At 43.5% G+C, this 25,238-nt stretch overlaps 1 protein-coding gene across 1 annotated transcript; it reads left to right on the top strand.

Moving 5' to 3' along the window:
* Nucleotides 1-500: 500 nt before the first annotated feature.
* Nucleotides 501-25,238, top strand: PCBD2 (pterin-4 alpha-carbinolamine dehydratase 2). The gene is made up of 4 exons (XM_066559991.1): nt 501-603; nt 3,298-3,429; nt 21,699-21,779; nt 23,238-25,238. Exons 1-4 carry the CDS (start codon nt 508-510, stop codon nt 23,331-23,333), a joined length of 405 nt encoding a protein of 134 aa, XP_066416088.1. The 5' UTR covers nt 501-507; the 3' UTR covers nt 23,334-25,238.

Below are 25,238 nucleotides of genomic sequence, written 5' to 3'. Positions count from 1 at the left end.
GTCAGAAATCATGGAATCATCAAAGTTAAAAGAGACATTTTAGACCGTCCAGACCAACCCTCCACCAGCACCGCCACCGTAACCCCTAAACCACATCACCCAGCGCCGCATCCCGGCGCTCTGAAACCCCTCCGGGGCTGGTGACTCCACCGCCTCCCTGGGCAGCCGCTCCGATGCCCGGCCACCCCGACAGAGAAAAGGTTTTCTTTAATATCTGATCTGAACGCTCCTATCTCAGCTTTAGGCCGGTTCTGGTTCTCTCACTGCAGGCACGGCAGAAGCGATCGGTGTCCCCACACTGCAACTCCTTCCAGGGAATTGCACAGAGCGCTGCGGTGCCCGAGCCTCCCCGTTCCTGACCGGCGGCCGCTTTGCCGGTACCACCCACGGCCCCGGGCGGCTACTGCGGCGCAGGCAGCTCCTTTTCCTCCGTCGCTCTGTCTCCCCCGGTTCCGCCGCGGGCTGCGGCTCCTCCCGCGGGGCGGGCCCGGCGGGGCCGGCGGGGCCATGCCGGGCGGCGGGGCCGTGCTGCGGCGGGCGCTGCTGGGAGCGCTGCTGGGAGCGCGGCGGGCGGCGGGCGGCGCCGGGAGCCCCGCGGCCATGGTGAGGGGTCGGGGGCGCCGCGCCGGGCCGGGGGCGCGGGGCGGAGGGGAGGCACACGGACAGGCCGCGGGCTCGGGTCAGACCCGGGCCTGTTCCCTCGGAACTGGGGAAACTGGGGTCGCTCGGCCGGGAGAAGCCTCCGGGGAGACCTGGTTGGCTCCGTTAAGTACGCCAAGGGGCATGGGGAGAGCTAGAGGGGATTTTGGGCAAGGGCGTGGAGGGAAAGGGTAAGGGGGAATGGCTTCACACTGATAGAACGTTAGATGAGATATCGGGAAGAAATTCTTCCCCGTGGGAGTGGTGGGGCCCTGGCACTGGCTGCCCCGAGGAGCTGTGGCTGCCGCATCCCTGGAAGTGCCAGGCTGGATGGGGCATGGAGCAGCCTGGGATAATGGAAGGTGCCCCTGCCCATGGCAGGTGTGGAACAAGATGGGCTATAAGATCCCTTCCAACCCAAATCATTCTATGATTTTCCCTGTGTCCTACTGCCATCCCACCTCACGGCTGATTATTTTGTTTTGCACAAAGCTAATAATGAACAGCACATGCAGGGTTCAACCCTTGTCCCTCAGGCATGAGAGTTTTTGTTTTGTTTTGTTTTTTAACTTAATGACTGCTTTGCCTGGGCTTCCTCCAAACATTATCCATCACTCGGGCAACCCCACACCCAACAGCCCCTGAGCGTGGGTGCGGTGCCAGCACCTCGGGGGCTCGGTCAGCATTGGCACCCTGTGCCTGTTCCTGCCTCCCTGCGCTCTGGCCATGCCCCTGACGAGCTGCTGGGGCTGTGAGTGTGGAAACGCCATTGGAGTTTTATCTTTGTCCTTGCTGCTTTCTGCTCCATTTCTGAACATCGTGATGTGTCAGGGGGCTGACTCAGGACGTGGCCTCCACAATGCGAAACGTGCTCAGTGCTCACCAGGGCCTGCATGAAACGCGGTCTCTACATTCGCATTAAAAACGAATTTCAGGTCACAACATTGTCTTGTGTCAGGTGAGGTGTCAGGTGAGGTGTCAGGAGAGCACCACAGTGTCCCCAGAGCTGGCTCAGGACATCTCTGTGCCAGCTGGACTTTGTTTTTGAGACAGCAAAGTCCAGCAGTCCTGGACTTTGCTGTCTCAAAAAAAACCACCCCCCTCATGATTTTTTGTGCATTTCCAGTCTAATTTCATCTCGTGCCAGATAAAACAGTACGCTTCAAGACAGCCTTTAGCTTTGGGGATTTTTGTATATGCTTGAAAAAAAAAAAAATTACGTAAGAAATGTATGCCTATGATGCAGTTATAGCAAAGAAAAATCTGAAATTTGTTCTTCTTGCAACCCCAATGTTGTGTTTGAAGTGTAAAGAGCCTAAATTAATTCAGTTTGGGGCCTGTAAAACCCATCTCTGGTTACATCGCTGTATCCCCCTAAACACAAACGGCAGCGGTATTGCTGTTAAATTGATTTACTGCATTTGGGGCTTTTTGTCCTATGTTATTGGTGAAAACGTTGCTCCTTGGCCCTCGTGGATCTCAAGGCCATGCTCAGGTCGCATTAATTGCGTTAATTCCTGCTCTGCTCGGACTCACAGCCCCATCTGGTGGCACCGGGGCTCGGCTGGCAGAGATGAAACTCCTGAGTGCTGAGCAGGTCCTCACTGCCTCCCCTGTCTGAGTGAACCTCTGGAGCAAAACTGCCTTTCTGGAGGATCTCACAAAGCTGAGCCAGCTGCTGAAATAAAGAATAAACCAATCTGAATGTAGCTGTACTGGGGAGAAAGGTTCTTCCCACGAAAGCATTGCGTTTGTCATGAGAACCCGAGAGCCATCTCTCAGAATTTGTGGTCTGAGGAAGGGCTCCTGCTCTTAGTTCCTGCTTTTCGAAAAGGAATCGAGCATCTTCCAAAGGCCCCACAGAGCGTTCCTCTGTGTCTGGCTCTGGCCTCGTGTGTGCTTCAGCCCCTGATTCAGATATTTAAGCAGTGTTAATCTGTCATGTCTGTGCTCCCAGTGGCATCAGGAGGACTCGTGCCACGTCAAGTAAGCCATACTTAAGCAGCGGTGCCTTGCAGAATTTAGTGCTTTTACCAGTAGCTTCAAACTTTTTGTAATTGTGTCTGTATTGTCATTTCTTTTCCTTTTGATTTAGTTACAAAGCTCTTTGTTCCTTATAGAACTCCATAGCATGTGCTGTCTTAAAAGTCCAATCGCACTTTCTTAAAATAGTAAAATACAAAGTAGGTAGAGTGGAATCTCCTGTTTTTTCCTCTCTTTTGAAATAGGTATTTCCTGATATCTTCTAGCCTTATAATTGTACATTTAGCAAATAATGTAAATAATCCTTTACTTACCAGACAGAATGGAACATTTGGAGATTAAATGTGATGTTGCAGCATCTGGATAATTCAGATGACCAAGGGTACAGGTATGCTGATGTCCACCTTCATTCCTCGGAGTCTGTTACTTTTCACTAGTTTTGTACAAAAAGCACTTGGCCAAACTTACCTGCCCCAACAGAAATGGCAGGGTTTGGCTGGTTTAGGTTAAACAGGTCTGTGAAATTATAAATGGTAAGAAACTGCACAGTGAATTTTCCATATCCTCACCTTTGCACCATACATAACCACAATTTCATCGTGTGGTTTTCTTATTGTTGTACAAAAGAGAACCTCAGCCTCACTTGTGCCATGCCTTTATTTTTTCCCTCAATAGTCCTCCCAGTCTCACTGGTTGACGACAGAAGAAAGGAATCAAGTTTTACTGGATCTCAAAGCTTCAGGCTGGTCTGAGCTGGGAGAAAGAGATGCCATCTACAAGGAGTTCAATTTCAAAAATTTTAATCAGGTAATGATTGTTATATGCCACTTTTAATATAAAGGAAATTTAATTGCTTTAATTTCCATATGGTCCTGATGGGAAAATATTTATATTCAGAAGTTTGGGAGTATCCTGGTGGGGCCAAATCCTCTTGGATTTGCCCTGATGATTTGCTCTCAGATTCTGATCTCATTAGGTGGAGTAAATTAATTCCATGTTGTAGTTGATAAGTAGATTTGTTCTAATATTACAGTTTCTTGATTCTAATATTCAGGTTGGGGTCAAGGTTGGGATTGTGGAATCAGAAAAAGCAGTATTTGATCCTGATTTTTTTTTTTTCATTACTAGCACTCATAAATAAATGCTGGAAATACATAACTGATGGGCAGTGGGGATCATTTTTGTCAGGGAACTACGTGAAAAACATAGGTAAATATAAGAAAGAACAGAAACTTTTGTCAAGCAAGGTGGGGAAAACAGGAACGTTTCACCTTCTAAACAGGAAGACAAAGTTCTAGTATATCCTTGATTGAGTTGTAATAGCTATCTTGCAGTGTCTTTGGCACACAGAGTGCACTTTTTTACTGTTTTTTATTTACCTCACTGGGCTTTTGTTTGGAAACTGGATATTGAACCACATCTCACACTCGCAAGAACTTGTCTCAGACATTAGTTAGAAACTGGCTTTAGAAATACTGAATTTGTCTTGAGATCCCTGCTCAGCTACATTTCACTGAAAATTCCCTTCTGAGGAAAAATGACATTGCTTAGAAAAAGTCACACTCCCAGAACATGAATTTCCTTTCTATTTTATTTCTGAGGGAGGGGTGAGCTCTTTCTTGGGAGGGAAAGAATTCCCAGGGGTTTGTTGGGGTGATGGGTTTCACCAAGCTGGTTCTTTCCCTCACTATGGAGGGACATGGCAAGCTGCAGTTTGGGGATGCTGTGGGTTTGTTGGTGTGTGTAGGGTCCAGGAGCTGTGCTGTGAGCTGTTTATATAGCTGTGCCTAAACCCAGAACAAGATGTTTTAGGAAACCACAGTGAGCTGGATAAACCACAGTTTGCAATACTGACCCTTTTTTTTTTGCTGTTTCAGTAGCTGTCATATTAAGGAAAGCCCAGGCAGTAGAGAGAAGGTGGGTGAGGTGAGCTGGGAGAAAGGAAAAGAGAAAACAACTGCAGAAAAATCCAGCTCATTAACAGGACAGTGCAGGTCCAGGGAGCACATCCAGACCATGAGTACATTTTTAACCTGAGTGTTAATACAGAGCAAATAGAACCAAATCAGTTCATTCCAAGGGCAGTGAAGGGGAGAAGCCCATGAGAGGGAGCTCACAGGAAGCCTTGGTGAGATGTGCAGGCAGCTGGAGCAGCCAGGAATGTGGCAGGATAGAAGTGACCCTTGGAAGAGTTGAGATTTTCTGACTTGAATATTCATGAAATGGCATCTCTGCCTCGTTGTGGTCAAAGTCTTTGTTGGTTCAGCACAACTAGAAGTGAAGTTGCCTTCAAAAATATTTTAAAAGTGTTTTTGCCCACTGTAAATGAGTAACTTAGTTTGATCAGATGGATTTAGACAGTCCCTATCTGCCAACAGACCGGTGAGGAGACAGATCAGTGTCCTGCACCAGCAGATATCTGGAAAACACATTGCTTTCACAAAAATTTACAAAGTTGTATTTTTTTTTTGACAGTGTAGACTTATCTTACCTACCAGCTTAGGTAGATATCCATATGTCTTCCTGATCTGAAGGTGGATGGAGCACACACCAGTATAGGAAATTGAGTATACTTAAATTAGCTTCTTGGTAAATTATGAACTATATATCAGTACTTCTAGTACCTGTAGTCATGGGAAGAGTACTTTAAAAAAGTGCCACTTCAATTTTTTTGGAGTTATTAGAATAGGGTCTTTCCTTCTTAGCTGCTTTAATGGATGTAAGGCAGAAATGAGAGCAGAGGCTGGGAGTTGGCTTCAAAATGAAATTTCTGCCCCCAGTTGGGAGAAGAAGCCTTGCAGGTGGGTGCTCTGGGCAGCTCTGCTTGGGTCAAGCGTAGATTTGAACATCTGAGGGCAGAATTTCCCCTGTTGATTTTTATGGATTTACTGCAGTGTCCCCTTTGCTGTTGCAGAGGGCAGAAATCGTTCCTGTTCTCATAGTCCAGGAGCAGGCTCAACATGCAGATCCCAAGGGCATCAGACCCTTAGCTGGTATTAGAGAGCAGGTATTTGCCTTTCGATAAGTTAAAGCTGAAAATAAATTTAAATTATGCATGTATGCTTAATTTTATTAAATTATGCACATATATTTATAATGACTATTAGTAAACACTATGTTTACTACAACCTAGGAAACAAATGAAAAAAGTGGAGCTATACCTGCCTTGCCTTGTACTTTGGGAGAATTTAGTCCTGCAGTGAAAAAATGGAACTTGTAGGTACAACTGCTTTCATTTAATGTAATAAATATTCTATTTACAGGATTTAAAGTGTTTGGTAAAAGTCAAAGGACTGAGAAATGTCATTTCCTCAGTGATCTTCTTGCTGCCTTTTACAGATGGCCTAAAATCAGGTGTGGAAAAAAAAATCGCCCCCCAAAAATACACACACAAAAAAAAGTAGTTGAGCTGACATGAAAGGTATTTCAAATTTATGTTTTGCAGATGATATCGGTATGATTAATGTATTCATTGCTTTTTTTTTTATTGCTTCTTGCAGATAGTGTTCATGATGCATGGAAAATTCTGTGGCTTCAAAATCTATGCCAGGTTTACAAAGTCTATGTATGTCAACAGATGTTAAGAATATAAACACAACTTTTATTATAAAGTTGTGCAAATGTGTAGACATGAGCTTGGTTTATGTATATTATTTTCAGCATGAGAATGAAATGAAACTTCTGTGAAACAAGAGTTATTTGGATTCCTGAAGCTTTCAGGCTGAAATTAGCTCAGTTAAAAGCTATCAGCAGTGAGCTGCCTTTGTAAGGCTGACAAGCTAATGACACTTCTGGCTCAGGGAATTAGTTTGTAACCCAGAATTTGAAAGCACTGATGGTGTTTGTTATTCTGAGGATACATTTTCACAAAAATGGACTTTGGTGGTACAATTCTCTGAAATAAGCTGGAAACCAGCCTGGGGTTTCTGCTGAGAGTGCTTGGTTGGTTTTGTTGCTGTGGATGCCCACCAAGCACCAGTCCTGGGGGCCTGGATGGCATTGGCTGTGTGTTCCCAGAATGTGAGGCAGGCTCCTGGGGGGTTGATGGTCTGTCTTATCTATAGAATAAAATACACCAGTGGTGGGGGGAAAAATGCAATTCAGCTGTAGAAGAGGGTGCTGTGTCCAGAAGAGCTGTGCTGATGGCACCAGTGCCTGTGTTCCTCCATGTGCCTTGCAGTTGCCCTGGGCTGTTGCCACTGTGGAGTGGCAGGTAGGCAGGGATGAGTTAACACTGGGGGCTTTTACCTCCAGGACCCTCAGTGGGGTGCACTTGCTCAAAGCCCTCGGGCTGAGTCCCTTTTCCAAGGGAACATGTGCTTGGCTGAAACCTCTGGCTGTGAGTGAGGTTTTGGAGAGGAGGTGGGCTTGGAGCACTGCATGGCAAGTCCCAATTCCTGCTATGCATCTGAGTGCTCGTGAGCCTCTACAAACCTCACATCAGGGAGCTTCTTTGGGGCCTCTCTCCCAGGCTGCAGGGCACAGAAGAGTGGCTGGTGAGGCTTGCAGGCCGTGGTGTAGCATCATGAAGTGATGTTGTCATCCATTCACATCTTTGTGCTACTGAAACAAAACTGTTTTCTTCCAGTGGAGCAAGCCCTCTGCTTCCAGTCTGCTTGAATAAGATTGGGAATTGGGAAAGAAAGTTAATTATGCCTCCAGATCATGCTGGTAACTTCTCCCAGCATTTCAGGTCAGTTGACCTTGGGAGCAGTAATCTGGAAGAGGGGACAGGCCTGGTTTAGAGATGTGAATTTCTGCCAGATTCATCTCAAGCCCAGTCCTGGGCTGGGCGTGCAGCTGTGAAGGGCTGTGAGTGCAGGATGCCAAGTGCTCAGTTTGGGTCCTGTATCCAGCTGCTCACTTTCCCAGAATTTGCAGGAACATCTTAGCTCTGAGACTTCCATGTCTCTTGTCAAACTTGGTTGGATTTGACCAGAGGGTTTAAGGGGCAACTGCCTGTGTGATTGCGTTTCCGTAGGTAATCACACCAAGGCAGCAAATGCAGTTAGGAAATTACAAAGGTGGGCAAGTTTGCTGATGGTCAGGTTCAGAATTTACAGCTGCTTTCTTTTATAGGGTAAGTTTTTAATTAAGTTTGTTTAAAAAAAAAAAAAAATGTGTAGGAAGTCTCCATAAGACCTCTAACGTCATTTTCTAAAATGACAGGAAATCACATGCTCTAAGAGTTTTAAAGCTATTTCAGATACATTTTTTGTCTTTTGGGGCAAGAGGGTGGAGGTGGAGGATGAGTCTGAGCAGAGGGGACGGTACAGAAATGCTGTGCACTAAGAGTAGAGGCACATGTGTCTCGGTGCAATTTGTGTCTTGGGTTTTGAGAACATATTTAAAGATGTGCAAAAAATCTAGGAGTATTAAATAAGTTATTTTTCTCCGTTTGCATTTCCTTTCCAGATTCACTGTCTCTCTTGCTTGAAATCTGGGAGAAAAAAGTCAGTCAGAGCATGTTATGGTACATGCCTTTTTTTCTCCCTCCTGGTGATGCCAATTTTTCTTTCCTTTGGCTGTAGGGAGACATGCTTGGATTTGTCCCTTTAAATTGATGATCCTTGTTGTATGATCCCAGTTACACATCCAAATGAATTTGGTAGGATATGCAATGCATACTCTTGATTTCTTTCAATGGCAGTACTTGGTGCCAGTGCCTTCAATACAATCTGGGTCCATCCTTCCTTTTTCTACTCCTGGCATGTTGCTTTGTTTTTTTACATTCATCAAAGGTTGGAAAATTTGGTTTTATACATATAGGCAGTGTATTTCGTTTCCACTTTATGTACTTAATCTTTTGGCTCTTTGTCTAAAATACGTCCACGCCTTGTATGTATTGAAAACATTATATCCTTTAACTTACAATCTGCAGAGTTAAAATGAATTTTATGGTAAATATTCAGTTGTGGACCACATCTCCAGCTTTTTATATGCCACAGCGGTCTTGTGGTTTTTTTTCTTCTCCATTGTCTGATAGTGAGGTCATTTTCAGTCCTCTTGAGATATTTTATTCCCAGCCAGATGCAGGCCATATATTAAAAGTAGCACCTGTGGCTAATATCACAGCAGCTTACCATAAATTTACATGGTAACTAGGATTATATCTGTCAAGACTGTTAAAAAATGTCTAGTTTTAATTTGATTTCCAGTATTGAAGGAGCTCTCCAACATTTTGCTTCATAACTATATTTTAAAAGTTAAAATCACTCCATTGTTAAGTTTTATAGCACTCCCAGTGCCCATTAAGTTGATTTGTTAAACGGGGGTCAGAATAAAGCAAGTTGGCTACGGGAGGATCGGAAACCAACCCATTTGTGACAAATTTAGTCCTCGCGTGTGAATCTTCTCAGAGCCCAGGGAGTGATTGGATTCAGGTGCAGCCTGTGTCAGTTGTGTTTAACCTCAAAGCCTGAGCAGCCTCAGCCCAACTGTCACTTCTGCTAATCGAAAATTGGACCTATTTTCATACATTTTGGGGGGAATTGCTATTTTTAATGTAGTAGTGCTCTGCCAGCTCCTTCTGGTAGAGTTTTGCATTTGATTGCCTGTCGACTAAAAATAAATTATTTTTTTATCCAGCTAGGTAGGTGCTGGTTTTCATATAGGCTTTCTGAAACTGCTTCATTTTCCATTATCCTTTGAGTCCTCTCCCATATGCTGTGATTTGTGCACCTGCAAAGTTATGAAAGTATTTCATAACTTTGGTAGTTATGTTGGTAGTTATGTTGTTCACTAACTTCCCAGCGTTTATGAATACAATAACGCATTTACAATAAATCAGAATTATTTATGAGTGGGTTTACAGAGTTGGAAATACCTTTGTATCTGAAAATAATGAATTTCGGGCGTATTTGCCTGTTGACATGTTCTTTTATTAGAAACTGATAGTGAAGTTTCTAGGACTGGCAGAGGTTAACCTGCAGGCCAAAACACAGTCAATGAACTGCATCAAGTGTCTCAGAGCAGAGCACAGTAAAAATATATGATTCCTGGATGGTCACACCTTCCTTGAGTTTATTCTTGGGATTGAGTGAGTAAATAAGAGTCTCACCTCTGAGTCGGCAGGTCAGGGTGCAGCTGTGGGACCTGGACATGATCCACCTGCCCGTGCTGCTGCCTGCCTCTGCCTGTGGGACCAAGGTACTGCAAGGTCTGGGGGAAATGAAATGAGAGGTGGCTTGTTTGGAAGCTTATGATTCTCCTTCCTCGGCCTTGGAGAAGGAGGAGATGGCACTGGAGCTCTGGTCAGCATGTCCAGTGTCCAGTGAAGCTTCCAGCTCACTGGCAGTCAGTGGTGAGGAGTTATGCAAAGCTTGGAGGTCTGTAGTGGTGGAAATGTGGGATCTAATTGTGTCTAAGAAGAAATTAAATCCTTGGAGATGGGAGTTGGGAAATAAGGGAATTATTTTCTTCTCACAGCCATCATGGCCTGCCATGTACAAACCCATAGCATCCTAGAATGGCTTGGGTTGGAAGGGTTATCAAAGCTTATCTCATTCTGAACCCCTGCCATGGGCAGGGACACCTTCCACTATCCCAGGTTGCTCCAAGCCCAGTCCAGCCTGACCTTGGACACTTCCAGGGATGGGGCAGCCACAGCTGCTCTGGGCAGCCTGTGCCAGGGCCTCCCCACCCTCACAGGGAGGAATTTCATTCCAATATCCAATCTAACCCTGCCCTCTGTCAGTTTGAAGCCATTCCCCCTTGTTCTGTCACTCCATGCCCTGGTAAGAAGTCCCACCTTGTCTCTCCTGTAGCCCCTTTAGGTGATGGTTCCTCTTTGTGCTGTTGAATATCCCAGCTCCCCTTTGCCAAGGTGGGTGTGTGCAGATCCACCACCCTTGTGTCCCACCTGCCTGTGACAAGTGCTGTTACAGTACCCACGTCACCATTATAATTTCATTGTGGCACTGCCAGTGGTGTCAGGCCACCAGGGTTATTTAAAATACCACAATATTAATAATTTAATAAATATAATTATCTTTAAATTGAAGACTCACACATGGTCATATGTCCTTCATCTCGTTAAGCATGCAAAATGTCCCATCCTGGTTGTGGTAGAGTTTGAATCAGTTTTTTTATTTTGTTTGTTTTTGTGACTTAACTGTAATTTGGCATACTCATTTTCTTGATGAGCTAATCATATTTCTCCCTAGAATAAACCATTATTTTATTGTTTATAATTAGTGGGGTATGGTGTTTCTAATTGCTGAGTTTCTCCCCTCAGTAGACCTGTTGTTTCTCCTTTTATGCACTCCACTGCTTAAAATCTGCCCAGTTGACCTTTGGGCTGCTCTCCAGTTGACTCCAATACAAATGCTTTTCTTAGCAGATGGATTTATTATCACTCAAGTAAAAATTGTTACAGCATTTGTTTTAAAACAAATGCTGTAACAATTGTTGCATGCATCGATCTGAAGATGCAAAAGAAATCATTTGTCAAAATGCCTTTTGGATCTCACAAGCTGTCTTGTAGATTTGTAGCAAAAGAAGAGTTTATCTTTTTTTTTCAGCTGCACAGATTGATTGTTTCAATTAAACAGAATAAATAATGTCCTGTCAGCCATATGGACAGTGCTCAAAGAGATAAATGGGAGCGAGTCAATCTAATTTTAGCTACATTTTGGGCATTTCCCATGATAAAGCACCTTTGGAAAATGAATGGAAAAGACAATGGGTTTGAATTCAGTTGAATAGCTTCATTTGGGGAAATGCAAGTATGACTGCCTCTTTTGAAGAAGATGGTTACTCAGATGAATGTTTTTATCTTTTCAGTTAAGGAAAACTGGTTTCCTGAAACTCCTTTATGCAATAACATTTATTTTTATGGGGGGACTGGAACGATGCTGCTTAAATGCCGTCCTCGTTGTTTAACCTTTTGCATCCCCTTGCTTTTTGGAGCAATGCCTGCCTAGAGTTTCAAACTGTAAATTGCCTTTAGCACCAGCAGCTCTCCCTTTCCCATACTCCCACAAAGGAGCGACACGCTTTGGGATATTATCCTCTGCAGCTGCAATTAAAACTGGACTCTGGCTGGCGGAATAAACTGAACTAAAGCTCCAACGCCCCTATTTCAGAATGAACCATTACTCACCAAAAGCACATCAAACCCACTTAGCGGACATCCGTTAATCCCGCCGTGGGGCGGTTCAGGCTTTAATGCACACTGTTTTACACGTTAAGGGGTTTGAAGTGCCGGGCCAGCGCTGACCTTTCGCATCTGCTCCTCTCGCAGTAGGAATCTCCGCTCGCCGCTCCCCGTCAGGCCGGATTAGCGTGACGAAGTGCAGCTCTTCTGCTGGCTGCAATTTCAGGTTTTGATCAGAATTATTTCTTTCACAAACAATCACGTTTGGCTAAAACGTTACATCTGCTCTGGAAAGCCACTGGCAGGGCCGTCGTTTATCAGGGCGAGGCATGTGGAGTTTTTTTTTAGCCCTCTCTTATAAAGCTGCAAACCCACTTCACGTGGCATTTTTGGGGGAGAGTTTCCTTTCTTGCTCTTCCCCTTGCCCTTTATTCCTTTAGTTTTGTTTGGCTGAGATGAAGAGTCATTTTGGACAAACAAGAAGCTGGGTGTGATGTTTTGGAGGGGTTTGGTGAGAACACAGTGATGAGTGGGAAGCCCTGTGCTGAGTCAGCACTGCACTGTTTGGTTTATTTATTGCTAAGGATGCTTTGAAGTAAAATGTTATTTATTCCTAGGATCAGAGGGAAAAGTCCTGATTACATGATCTACCATGATTTTCCTTGGACTGGGGTGAGAATAACAACAGACAGTTAAATATATGTCTGTGTATGTCCAATGTGTCCCTGGTTGAGGGAACATTTACTCTCCTTCCAGTAGGTGGATGCTCAAAGTGAGCAAAAATACTGTTAACTGTACAAGCCCTGAATGCTGGGTTTGTGCACGTCTTGTAATGCTCAATCTGACAAAAAACCCAAGAGTTGTACAAAGGGTTTCCCTTGGTGGTGTGCTCATACGAATTTCTAAAAGAAATTTGGTGTTCACTGAAGGACTCAGAATTACTGTTTGCCTCCCCTCCTGAGCCTGTGTCTCCATTTCCAGATGGACCAATGTACAAGCAGTGTGGGTTGCCCAGAGAAACCTTTGTGTTCTGGTAAAAAAAACAACCAACAAAAACTTTGCAAAATGTTGCTTATTGAACATACTCTGTCACTTCCAGGCATGTGTTTGGAGCATAAGAAGGGGTCTGAAGACAGTGGATAATGTAAAGTGCAGGTTGAGTACCTGAATTGTTGGCAGTTAGGTGAGCCTTGTTCTAATAACACAGCTTAATGCAGCTGCTTCTTTCCTTTTCTCTGTGACCTGCTCCAGCCATTCTTCCAAACAGCAGAGACAGGAGATGAACCTACAGATCCCAGAGGGAACAGTGGGCATGGCAAACCAGGCAAGGGACCCACCTGTGTGGAGCTTGAAGGATACCCTGTCCTGTATGGGAAAATTCTTAGTCTGTCCTACTCTTTTTCCCCAAATGATCTGTTGTTTCTAGACTTGAAATGTCTTGCTTGCAAAATAACATTTGAATTTTATGGTGCAATATAAATTAGCAGCCTGACAGTGCTGGCCCAGGTAAGTCTCCTCCTGAGTTCACTACCCCTAAACTCTACTAGAAAAGGTGTCCAAACATTAAAACTTGTTCTTGCAGTACAGTAGGACACCTCCAGCAGTTCAGCTGAGTGAAATGATTCCCTGACTAGATCTGACATAAATGGTCCTTAGTTTGCTTTATTGCAAATCTCTAGCTCTTTCTAGCTTCTGGCTTGGCCAAGAGAATGATGGGAAGACCTGTCCAAATTCCTCACTTCTCCGTCATGTTTTCTCTGTTGCGTGTTTGAATTGCTGAACTTGCCTTTGAAAAAACAAACTAAACCAAAAAAGCTGACGGGATAGTGGAGGATGAAATAGTCATGAGACCAACATCTTCTCTTAATCCATCATAAAGCAAAGCCTTTCTTACTACTCTTTGATGTGTTCTTAGGATCATAAATGGCAAATATTTAGAGGATTATCAGAGGCAGGATATGATTGCCCTTGGATGCTCAGCAGAGAAGATGTTGGATATTAAACTGATAGTGTATGTAATCTTGGCCAAAAGACCAAGGAGAATTTTGTCTGAGCATCCCTGTGTTATCAACAGCATGGATGGCTTGTGAACTTCACTTTCATGTCTACAGAATGAAATCATTCCTTCTCAAATGAGTAAAAACAAACATTGGGGAAAATTGCAGAATATGTTGTTCTGCTCCAGTCAAATCTGTTTCATCCAAAATGTGGCATGATGGGATAATGAACTTCTCTGTTCTTCTGCACCATACCTGCACTCTGTCAGAGGGTTTGAGAAACTTTTAGAAGGGGAACATTTACTTAAATTAATTCAGAGAGTTTGAGAAACTTTTAGAAGGTGAACATTTACTTAAATTAATTCTGATTTGCTCTGGTTTACGATACCTTCGTGTCATGGGCTGGCACTGTGCTGTCAAGGATGATTCATTGCCCTCTGCCTCAGCAGAGGGCTCAGGTGCCTGAATTCAGAAGGTTGGAACTGGGGGCTCCTTACACCTTGTAACTACTTTATTTTTATTGGGGTTTGTGTGATGGCTTTATTACAGTACAGCCAAAGGTTTGATTTGCTGGACCAAACATTAGTTTTAGCAAGTCAAATTATCATTGTTCTTTCAGTTGTGCAGCCAAGAGAGTTTATTATTTTAAGTGCCTGATTACTTTAGCAGGTGCTCAGTTAATGGGGGCTTCACTGTGTTATTTCATGTTTTTAGGTAGGGTGCAAAAATCTCATTTTAAAAAGTCATGTTTCTTGAAATAGCTTTTTTTTTTGTGCAAACTTCCTAATGGCAACCTTTATATTCCATTTTTTTAACACAAAGCTCACAAAAATGGCTTGGAAGGTGGAGAGCTGCATTGAGATTATGACATGGCTGAAGGATTTCCACCATGCTCTAGTTCTGTCCTGACACCTGGGATTATTTCCCTCTTTTTTTCCTGGAAAATGTAATTCAGAGATCTACAATTTTAAATAAAAATTGTTATTTTTAATAAAAAATATTTTAAAATAAAATAATATTAATTAGTCTATAAGTGCTGAGGGACCCGGGGGGAAAAAGGAAAAATTAAATCATTTATTTTCTATATTTTGATATGAAATGATGCATCACAAATACCACATGATTTAGTTGCAGGTGTGATTGGGATTTAGGGTATCTACTCATTTTGCAGAAGTTTTATGGGCAACTATCATATTTATCTACCTATAAACCAATGAAAGTATTTTGTAATAATGTTGTATTGGCATTGAAACTTTTATCACTTCCAGAAAGTTTTTATGCTGCCTTAAGACATCTCCATCTTCTCTCTCTTCTACTCCATCAAGTCTATATTGGATATAGAATTTAGAAATTCTTCCCTGTGAGGTGGGTGAGGCCCTGGCACAGGTTGCCCAGAAAAGCTGTGAATGCCCCATCCCTGGAGTGTTCAAGACCAGGGTGGATGGGGCTTGGAGCATCCTGGGATAGTGGAAGATGTTCCTCCCCGTGGCAGGGGATTAGAACTGGATGGGGTTTAAAGTGCCTTCCAGCCCAGAGCATTGTGTCCTTCTGATCCTGTGATGTCACAGCTTTGGTCACTGCTGAGCTGGGAGGATGAAGCCCTGAGCTCCCATTCCTGTGCAGAGCTGCACCTCAAGCACTGTCAGAACTGAATTTGCTTCAGTCACTGCTGAGCTGGGAGGATGAAGCCCTGAGCTCCCATTCCTGTGCAGAGCTGCACCTCCAAGCACTGTCAGAACTGAATTTGCTTCAGTCACTGCTGAGCTGGGAGGATGAAGCCCTGAGCTCCCAGTCCCTTTGCAGAGCTGCACCTCAAGCACTGTCAGAACTGAATTTGCTTCGGTCACTGCTGAGCTGGGAGGATGAAGCCCTGAGCTGCCATCCCTGTGCAGAGCTGTATCTCAAGCACTGTCAGAACTGTGTTGTGCCTAGTGCTGCACTGGGTCTAGACGGTGCTAAGTGCAAATTTCCCTTTGCCACAAGTGGCATGGGCTTTTCCTGGGACAGCATTCCTGGAATTGCCTTCTGTCATCTCCTGCGGCTCTGGACATTGTAGCGGTACCTGGGTGAGAAACGTCCCCATGGAGGCAGGGCTGTGCCTCCCAGCTCCACTCCTCTCTGCCTCCAGTGATCCTTCATGGTCCTCAAATTGGCAAATCATATGACAATAAACAGAAATACTCTCAGTGAAGAGAGAAGGGGAAACTGTTGTTTATCTGGTCAGGTGGTTTAGATTAGCAGTGATGCTGGTCTGTATTATGTTACTTTAAATCATAGTGTCCCAACAGGACATAAATTATGAAGATTGTTACAGTATGTTTCATCCAATGTAAGATCAACAAATTGGAATAATTTTTTTAAATAGGAAAATCAGTGCTTTGGCAAGGTTATTGTTGAAGAATTTAATTTAACTTGAGCTTTGCTTGCATTATTTCTTAATATATAAAAACTATTTGCATAATGTACGAAGTATAAACATTTTTAGAATCAAAGGCAAGAATGCCTTTTCCAAGATTACATGGAGTGGCAAACTACTTAGAATAGATCAGTGTTTGTGCTTTTGCTGTCAAAAATGTTTGATATAGAGCTGGCAAGCTGGTTTCTTCACTGACATAATTGTAAACAAGTGTTGGGAGACAGAAACAGCATTCTTTGGAGAACATGGTGTAAAGGTTTGCACATTCTCTGCTGCACATCTAACACAGCAATGTTTACAGCTGTAATAGGAATGTAAATAGGTAACTTTTTTTAGAGTGTAAAGCAACATTGCTTTTTTGTGTGAGTGATGTATGCAGATAAGTATGGGGGATGCAAGTGGTCAGCTCTGGATTTTCAAAGAACATTGGAAATGCAGAAAAGCATTGGCAATTCAGTTGGAGACTGGCGTTGTGGGGGTTTGGAGTTTTTAGTTTCAGATATTGCTATGAAGATGGAAATGGCATCTCAGTCCATGTCAGAGTGTCTTTAGTATTATTCCCCCATCCTTTCCCCTCATTATTATCCTTCAGAGTTAAGAGCACTGCTTTCCCCAGCCACAGGTAATGCTGTGGAATGGGAAGGTTGCCTCTGTTCACAATATTTTGCTGCTTGAGCTATTAAAGAGGAGAAAACCAAATTTCTACCAGTGATTCATCAGGTGTTGTTCACCTTCACACCCTGTTGGCTGCCCATGCCAGGATGGAGAGAGTAGGGAGTTGTGGCACAGTACCTGATCTGTCTTGTCCATGCCTTGAGGCCTCAGAGAGAGATGGAGGACATGAGCAACCTGAGTTTAGCTCTATTTTGGTGCATGATTATTTGCATTCTTAATTACTGTCCCACTGTTCATGGATTGATGTTAAAAAGGGGGAAGCAATGAGAAGATGTTCACCTGATTTATGTTGTATGTGAATCCAGACACAGACAAAAAGGGGGAGGAAAATATCTAAATGCCATGTGGATCCAGTGTCCCTGAGGATGGTTCAGGCAGATTGATGATACCAACAGGGAAGAATCCCAATATTGGGATTCCTGTTTTGGGAATGGGTACCTGTCCATCAGCTCCCTAAATATTAATTAGATTCCTCTTTTTGTGTTTTAACTATGTTGTCGTTTTCAGATAAAGAGTGTAGCTTTGTGACATGATTTATGCATATTTATACGATAAAAGTATTTAGTGATGGAGTAAATAGACTCAAGATAAAACAAAGCCCAGTTTTTTCCTGAGAGCACAAGAGAAGATGTCGTGAGAGCCCTTATGACTAGCAGCTGATCCTGACTTAAAATATCTTGACTTTAAAGAGCTTTTTCCTTTTATCTGCTGGCTTGTAGCTCACTGTTAGGTAGTAATGTCAGCTGGATATGTGAAAGCTTCTGGAGTTTGGGAGTGAACCTTAATGATTGATTTTATTGTTACAAGTGTCAAACTCTAAGGAGAATACATGCTGTACCCTGGGTACTTTTTGCTCAGGTGAGTGGAGAGCAAATGTGTGAGGTGTAGTCATCTCCTGTGTGAGAGTGTCACTGTAACCTGAGCAATTCATTAATTTCCCACTGATAAATGGTACAGATACAGCCTGGGAGGCAGGGGAAGGGAAGACAGGTAGCCCTCATGCTGCAGAAGGTCAGGGTTAATGCTACCTCCAGCGTTATAATGACAGATGGGAGGCAGAAACCTTAATGTACTTGTGATTAGCACATGCTTTCCTTGGCTGCGCGTCCAGAGGATTTAAGAAGCCTGAGTGCACACTTCATTTTAAAACAAACAAACAAAAAAAAAAGTGTGCATGGTTATATCGTTTAGCCTTTCAGCTGTTTTGCTTAAATATCTCCACTTGGAGTCAAGGACTGTCAGCTGCTTTCTTCTGGAGATGCACGGGGTGATCCATCACGGGACTCGCGGTGGGTGATGTATGAGCACAGCACAGCGACCTGGGAGCCTTTGATGTATAACTCATCAAGATAATGTTGGCAAGCATTGTACAAAAGTAGCCTGTTTAAAAAGTATTAAGATGAATGGATTCCTTGCTTAAGAAGTGTGAAAGGAAGAATAATAGCAGATTAGCTCCGGGATCCCGGGGTTCTCCCAGAGCTGTGCAGCGCTGGGCGGGGCAGAGGAGCGCAGGGAATTTCATCTTCCCTCCCGGTTCTGACAGCAAAATGTCTGGCCCTGGTTTTCCCATTCTCAGGCAACAAAAGTAACATTAAGTCTTATTTTGTGATAGTGGATTATATCAGTTTCAAGAGCAGCTTGACCAGTCACAAAGCATCATGAGACAGCTGAATTCTTTTATAGTTTATCTTGGGTTTTTTTCACTTATTCAGGTTAGCTTGTTTTTCTAAGAGTAGCCCTGATTTTTATCTCATGGAGACATATTAGGGCTGCTAGTATTTAAGAAACATTTTAAATGTGATGTTATGACTGAAACACCATTAGTTTTTAGTTCCTTCTTTCATGATCTTAAAAGATGTGAAGAGACATACCAGCTCACCCAGGCATCTTGCCTGTGCAGGATTGCTTCACTCCTTACTTATATTGCTCTTCATGGTTTGTTTCAGGGACTCTGCACTCTGCCACCCCTTGGGTGTTGTGGTCTACATGTGGAGTTCCCTGAATGTCTGGATACTATTTTAGCCCAAATGTCCTAAAAGGGTTAGGTTAAAAATGTGTCTAATATGCCTATTACTGAAAAACCAGAATACTTCATAATATTTACTGCATCAAAGTCTCTTTTAATATTTTTATGGCTTCTAGAAAATGCACAAAACCTTTCTTTCTCCTATCTTTTTATTTTTGAGGGAAAAACTAGCAAAAGTTCTCATCTGGGGCCAAGGGACTGCACTTCCCTGTTATTAACAGAGTGAAAGTCAAGACTGTGTTGAGTCTCACTGTCATGAGTGAAGTGATTGTCCCACTTTCATCAAGAAATGTGTGATGGTCTGATAAACTCTGCCCACCAGTGCAGTCTTGACAATGATCTTGCACTGCAGACTGCATAATAATTTTCATTATTTTTAATTAAATTTGAAGAAGTGCAGACTCCTGCTCAAATTAAGGTTGGTTGTGTTGCCGGAATGCGGTAATTACTTTAATTGATCACAAGATAGTTTCCTTGATCACCAATTAGACCAAATTACCGATCAAGTTTCAAGACGTGAAGAAATGTCCAAACTGATTTTGTGTAATAGTGTTTTCATATCTAATCAAACCTAAAGATCTTTTCCTTCCAGAGTCAGTTATATTTTCCCAAAGAAAGGTTAAGGCTCTACAAATATAAAGGTGATTAATAAACAATAGTGTTCCAATTCATTTAATTGGTAAAGGAAGTATTTAAGACCTTAATGGAGATTGTGTTGGTGAAATTGCTCAGTAGAACCATAGGTCATTTTTTTTTGTGAGAGTTACACTTTGTGTGTAATTAAAGTAAACTAAAATGCAAGGAGTAAGTTGCTGTGGGTAATGTGCAATGAGGGAGAACGTTTCTGAGCAGAGCAGGGCATGCACGAAGGCAGGCAGGCTTCATCCTTCACTGTGACACTGGATTGCCCTGGCTGGGACAGTTGTGGGCAGCTGGAGCAACAAGCAGCAGGACGGGTCCAGGGGAGAGTCCTTTGTGCTGGAATTTATTCCTTTTCATGAGCTGGACAGCCTCAAGTTGAGCAGTCTTTGGTAGGATGACGGTTTTGTGACCAGTGTCTATTTTATCTGGTTGGAGACTCTACTCTCTGCAGGGAAGGGGCAGTGGGATGTTGTGTTGGTGCACTGACCGGGGGATTTGGGGGTCTGCTGATAAGGAGGATTTGTCACTTGAAATATGGAGGAAGGTCTGTAGAGCACATTAATTTTTTAGAGTAATTTGCTTGTGTAATTCTCTCTGTGTGCTTTCACTGGAGCAATGATTATTGTCTCACCATCAGTGACTGTTTGCAGTGTGACCTGAGTCTGTGCATGTGAGTTCCTGGGATGAACAGACACCAATAGAGCTTACACAAACATGATAGGGGATTTTATAAATTTATTTTTATTTTTTCCCTTGCCATTTGTTTCTGTACACGAAATTTGGTTGCAGACACATCACTGTTTTAAAGTTTTGAGGATATATCTGTGGATTGATTGCTGTGTTGGAAATAGCATTCTTATTAAGACTGGACACTCAAAAACATTTAAATAATCACTATTAATGGAGAAGTTTTCCAAATCATTGCTAACATCTGATGCACAACTTGCAGCTTTCTACTTCAAAGCGTGCTGCTGAAACATGGGCAAACTTTTAAAAGTAATTGTTTGCTCAAAGTAAAACTAAACTGAGCGAGAGCTTCAAGGGAAGTTAGATTCTCCTGAATTTTGGAAAGCTCTTGGGTCAAAGAAAAAAAGCTTTTTAATTGCTGACAGTTTGGTGATCTCCAAATGACAAACCTCATTGGAATGATTTTCTCTGATTATAACGTTTGCATTCATTTGACTGGCAAAGCGACCAACAAAGTAATTCTTCATCCAGGCACCAATTCTTTTTTTTTTTCTTAAAGGTTTTTGCAATTTGTGAGAGGGAAAAAGACTTGAAACTATTATCAACCATTATATGTTATTCATTGACCACATGTTTGTTTGAAATGGTCATCACTTGGTGGAATGTGGGCTATATACATTTTCTTCCATAAATTAGCACTGAAAACCTACCTAAATCAGGTATGGTTTTGTGGAGCTTGTTGTATTATAATCTGAACCAGACTGTAATGTGGATGTTCCTCCAGCTTTATATGTTAATGCAGGTCCTGAACTCGATGGATGGAGCTTGGTATGAACAAAGCCTGCTGCTGAGAGCATCCTGCTCACGCTCCCAGGCCCTTTGGGCCCCACTGCATAATTACAGTCTTGATTTGCATGGACCTTCTAATTTTCTTTATAATGCACTGATTTGCTCTTAAGTATTTTGGCAAGGGCCTGCTATTATTTTCCTTTTGAGCCTCTGATAAAACCTGGGTCCTGGGGGAGCATGTAGGGACAGAGGATTGGAAAACCTCTTTTAACTCATTTAAAAGGAAAATATGTCTCATAAAGCAGAGGGGCAGGCCCACCTGCTGCCTTTTTCTCTGCAGTAAAGTAAATAGCAAAATGGTTAAATGGAGGGATGTGTTCCTGGAAGCAGTGTTGGTCATACAGTGGCATGGTGCTTAATTAGAAATGGCACGTTTCTAAGATGCAGTAGGGGATGGATATTTGAAATCCCTGCTGATGGCAGAGATAAATTCACTGCTGTCATGCAATAGCTTTGAGTCCTGGGCTAAGTCACATTGAGCAGGGTGATTTACCAGGGTCTGCAGGGGATCATTTCAGCTGTTTTGAGAATGCACCAGTGGCATAAGAAGTTCAAATGCTTCTTTAGCACACACAAACCCAAGCTGCAGCCATGTGGGGCATCTTGAGGAGATTTTGGGATTTTGAGGTGAATCTTGCCAATCCACTGCCATTCCAATATTTTCCTCTTTGCTCTCTCTCTCCCTAGGCTTTTGGATTTATGACACGTGTTGCTCTCCAGGCAGAGAAGATGAATCACCACCCGGAATGGTTTAATGTCTACAGCAAGGTAACGTTCACAAGTCCTGGTTACTCACACAGCAGTGGAGTTAAGGAGACCAAACCACTGGCCCATTCTCTCTGCCTTTATTTGTAGCTTATCTACAAGGTAAGGGAATGAGAAGTGTCTCTATAAAGAGATTTGAGATTTTAAAGAGATGCTGAGATTTGCAGTGGTGAGGAGTCAAGAATGAAGCTCTTTGCGCCTGCTGCCAGCTGCATGGTTGTGGCCTGCGGCTTCACCTCTCTGGCTGAGATCTAAAAATAAAATATTAGCCTTTAAACTCTTATTTAACCAACTTGAATAAATTACTGTTTTAAAACTATTCACCAGCTCTCATTCCTGTCTGTGCAGCAGGTCAGGAACTGAGCAGTGTAGGGTAGCAGACTGTTGGTACCTAAATGGGAGCCTGGCAGTCTCAATTCAGATTTGATTTTTTAGAAATTGTAGGCTCCTTTGTCTCAACATAGCAGCTTATAAAATTTGTTTATAATATTACCTAACTGATGGTGGTCTCATATTTACAAGGGTTACAAGGATTACTGCAACCCTCGAATGAAAGGTGCTGTGTGAAGGGAGAAATTATTGCTCTCCCTTCAGTTTTATTTTGTAATACTTCTCATTGCATTGTATCACATTGTTTATTGTAGCATTTAGTGAATATATGGCAATCCCACTAAAAATATACCAAAAGAAAGGACATGTGGACAAGCAGCCTGTAGCTCAAACCACCACCCTCAGAGCAGGACATCCCACCTCTCCTTGTAGCTGAAACTCCCAGCAGAGACTCTTCCTCATCAGCCCTTCATGTCACCCTGTTCAGGGGACATTAAATGATCACTGGAAAAAAAACTGATCATGCACTCCTCCTGATTTCCTTGGATTTCTAGAATATTCAGAATTCGTCTTTTTTTTTTTTTCCTTTTGAGTCTTCCCAAAATCTCAGTCGAAGGCAAGACAAAATAATGCCCAACTTGTCATCTGCTCAGTACAAACAGACTTGTGAGGCAGCTGTGTCACCTATACTTTTTTTTAATTAATCTGCAGCAAGCTTAAGAATTTTTTCACCTTTGGGATGTGGATTCTCAACAAAATATGAGCCCCTGATCCAGCTCTTGGCAGCTTGGTCACTTTCCTGGATTCTTCATGAAACTGATCCGTGGTATTTAAACTTAAAGAGTGAATGATTTCATCAGATACCTCTTCTTGGATGAAACCCAAGAATACAAAGCCTGTGTTATTCTGCAGAAGGGCTCATCTGGTGAGATTCCAGGCTCTGTAAAGCCTCCTCACCTACAGCATCTTCTGGTTTACACGAGCAGGGAGGGTCCAGCTTGGTGCTTGCCAGGAGCACCAAGTAAAACCAACTCACTACAGAGACACACCACGTTCCCAATGAACTGCTGTTCTGCCTGCATGTCAGAGATCAAAATGCCTTTGTAACCTATTTCTTTTCCTTTGTGACAGGTTCAGATAACTCTGATTTCCCATGACTGCGGTGGGCTGACCAAGAGAGACGTGAAGCTGGCTCAGTTTATCGACAAAGCTGCTGCCTCAGTTTAACCAGGATGTAAACAGCTTTAATACAGTGTCCACCTATATTTTGTTTTTAAATGGTATCTCTCTTTCCTTGTAATCCTGATTTCCAAAACCCATAGAGGGAAGATATTTTGTAAAAGGAGCGGCTGAGCTTTTCTGACCTTCAGTACCTTAGTGTTGAGACCCCTTTGGATGCCTGTGCTTGTCCTTTCCCATTGCTGGTTCTGCAGGAGGATGCAGTGGATAAACCAGCAATAAATAAGTTTTGAACAATCCTTTTTTAGAAACTAAACTGTGCTGGAATGAAACCAGGAGCCCACCCAAGTGTGTTGGTGTTCCCCAAGCTCACAGGGACTGGTCCAGCTGCCACATGAGCTTCCCCCATGCCTGGCCGCTTCCCTCCTATGGTTTTGTACATCTCTGCACTTCAGACAGTGTGAGAGCAGCCCGGCCAGGTCAGTCCCCTCTGCCTTGGCACCATCATCTCTGCCAGTGACCAGTGACAAGTGCAAGGATGCTGGAGAGAGCAGTGCAAGCTGCTGCTGGTGTGTCCTTGGAGTTGCAGCTCAACTGGCAGGAACAGCTGTATCCAGAGCTGCTGCTTGAGAGCCTTTCCCCGTCTGAGAGTATAGAATCACATAACCACAGACTGGTTTGGGTTGGAAGGAGCCTTAAAACTCATCTCATTTCAACCCCCTGCTGTGGGCAGGGTCACCTTCCACTAGACCAGTTTGCTCCAAGCCTCATCCATGCTGCCTTGGACACTCCCAGGTGCAGAGCTGGATCTTGGAGTTGTGGAAAACTTTAGTGCCAGTACTGCAAACACAAAATGTCCCAGTGAGCCCCCAGCTCCTACACCATTGAATGAAACCTGTGCTTAAGGGCTTGGCCAGGTCAGTGCTCAGCTCCCTGCAGGATTGAGCCACTGTTGGTGATGTAATGCTCCAGTACCTGCTGGATCAGGCTGGGGGTGGCTTGGCCAAGTGCCCGGAGCCCTGGCCAGGGCTGCCGGTGGTGAAGGAAGCGGCATTAGCAGGATTCTTGCTAAGCTGGGCTCCACTGAAGCTATGCTCACCCACTTTTTTTTCATAGCTAGAATTACTCATTGCACACATTGTTGCAGGAGTTGCAGATCCCACTGACAACGTTTAAAATAGTTCCTCCCGTGGTTTGAATTGTTTTTATCCTGTGATCCTCCCCGAGACAGATTTCCAGTGCCGGCAGGGAGATTTCATCCTGCTTAAAGCTTGCAGGAGGGCCTCTCCCCCTGCAGTGCCGCTGCTGAGTGTCCCCAGCGTGCTCTGTCATGCCCGGCCAGCAGCTCGGGGTGCGGCTGCCGGGAGATTGACACCTCCCAAATGCCGGAGTGCATTGCTCAGATGACACCGGCGGAGCAGCCACCGGCTACCGAGAAGGGGGATGCACGCCTGCCAAAATCTATATCGGGGCGAGGTGTGTGGTCTCTCAGATATTTTGGGAAGCAAAATGCCATGAGCTTGCCACCCAAGTGATTGAGTCGATAAAATAAGATATTTTTTGTAAATCCTTAGCAAACACACCGTCACGTGCTAATTGGTCAGACACAGGAAGCAAGATGTTGGGGTTTATTGTCAGAAACCCAGCTTGGGATATCACGTTAATACCTAAAAAGACCCAAATTCAGACAACGTTCTCAGCTGTTCTTTTCTCACAAGTGCCTTTCCCCAGTGAAGTGGAGGATTTCCCTGATATGGTTTGAAAACGGTCGCTGTTGTGAAGAGCAAATTAAACTAAAACAAACAACCAGGCTGTGATGTCTCCTGTTAGTGGTGGGGAAGTGAAATGAGCTTCACCCAAAGTTTTGACAACATCTCTAATGAAGTGTGTAAAGTCTGTTGTTCAGAATTTATGTATAACGCGTGGGCTTTGAATAAAACCAATAAAATCAAA

Source organism: Molothrus aeneus, chromosome 15 (assembly GCF_037042795.1).
Source record: "Molothrus aeneus isolate 106 chromosome 15, BPBGC_Maene_1.0, whole genome shotgun sequence".
Taxonomy (NCBI): Eukaryota; Metazoa; Chordata; class Aves; order Passeriformes; family Icteridae; genus Molothrus; species Molothrus aeneus.
This window is presented reverse-complemented; position numbering and strand designations above follow the sequence as displayed.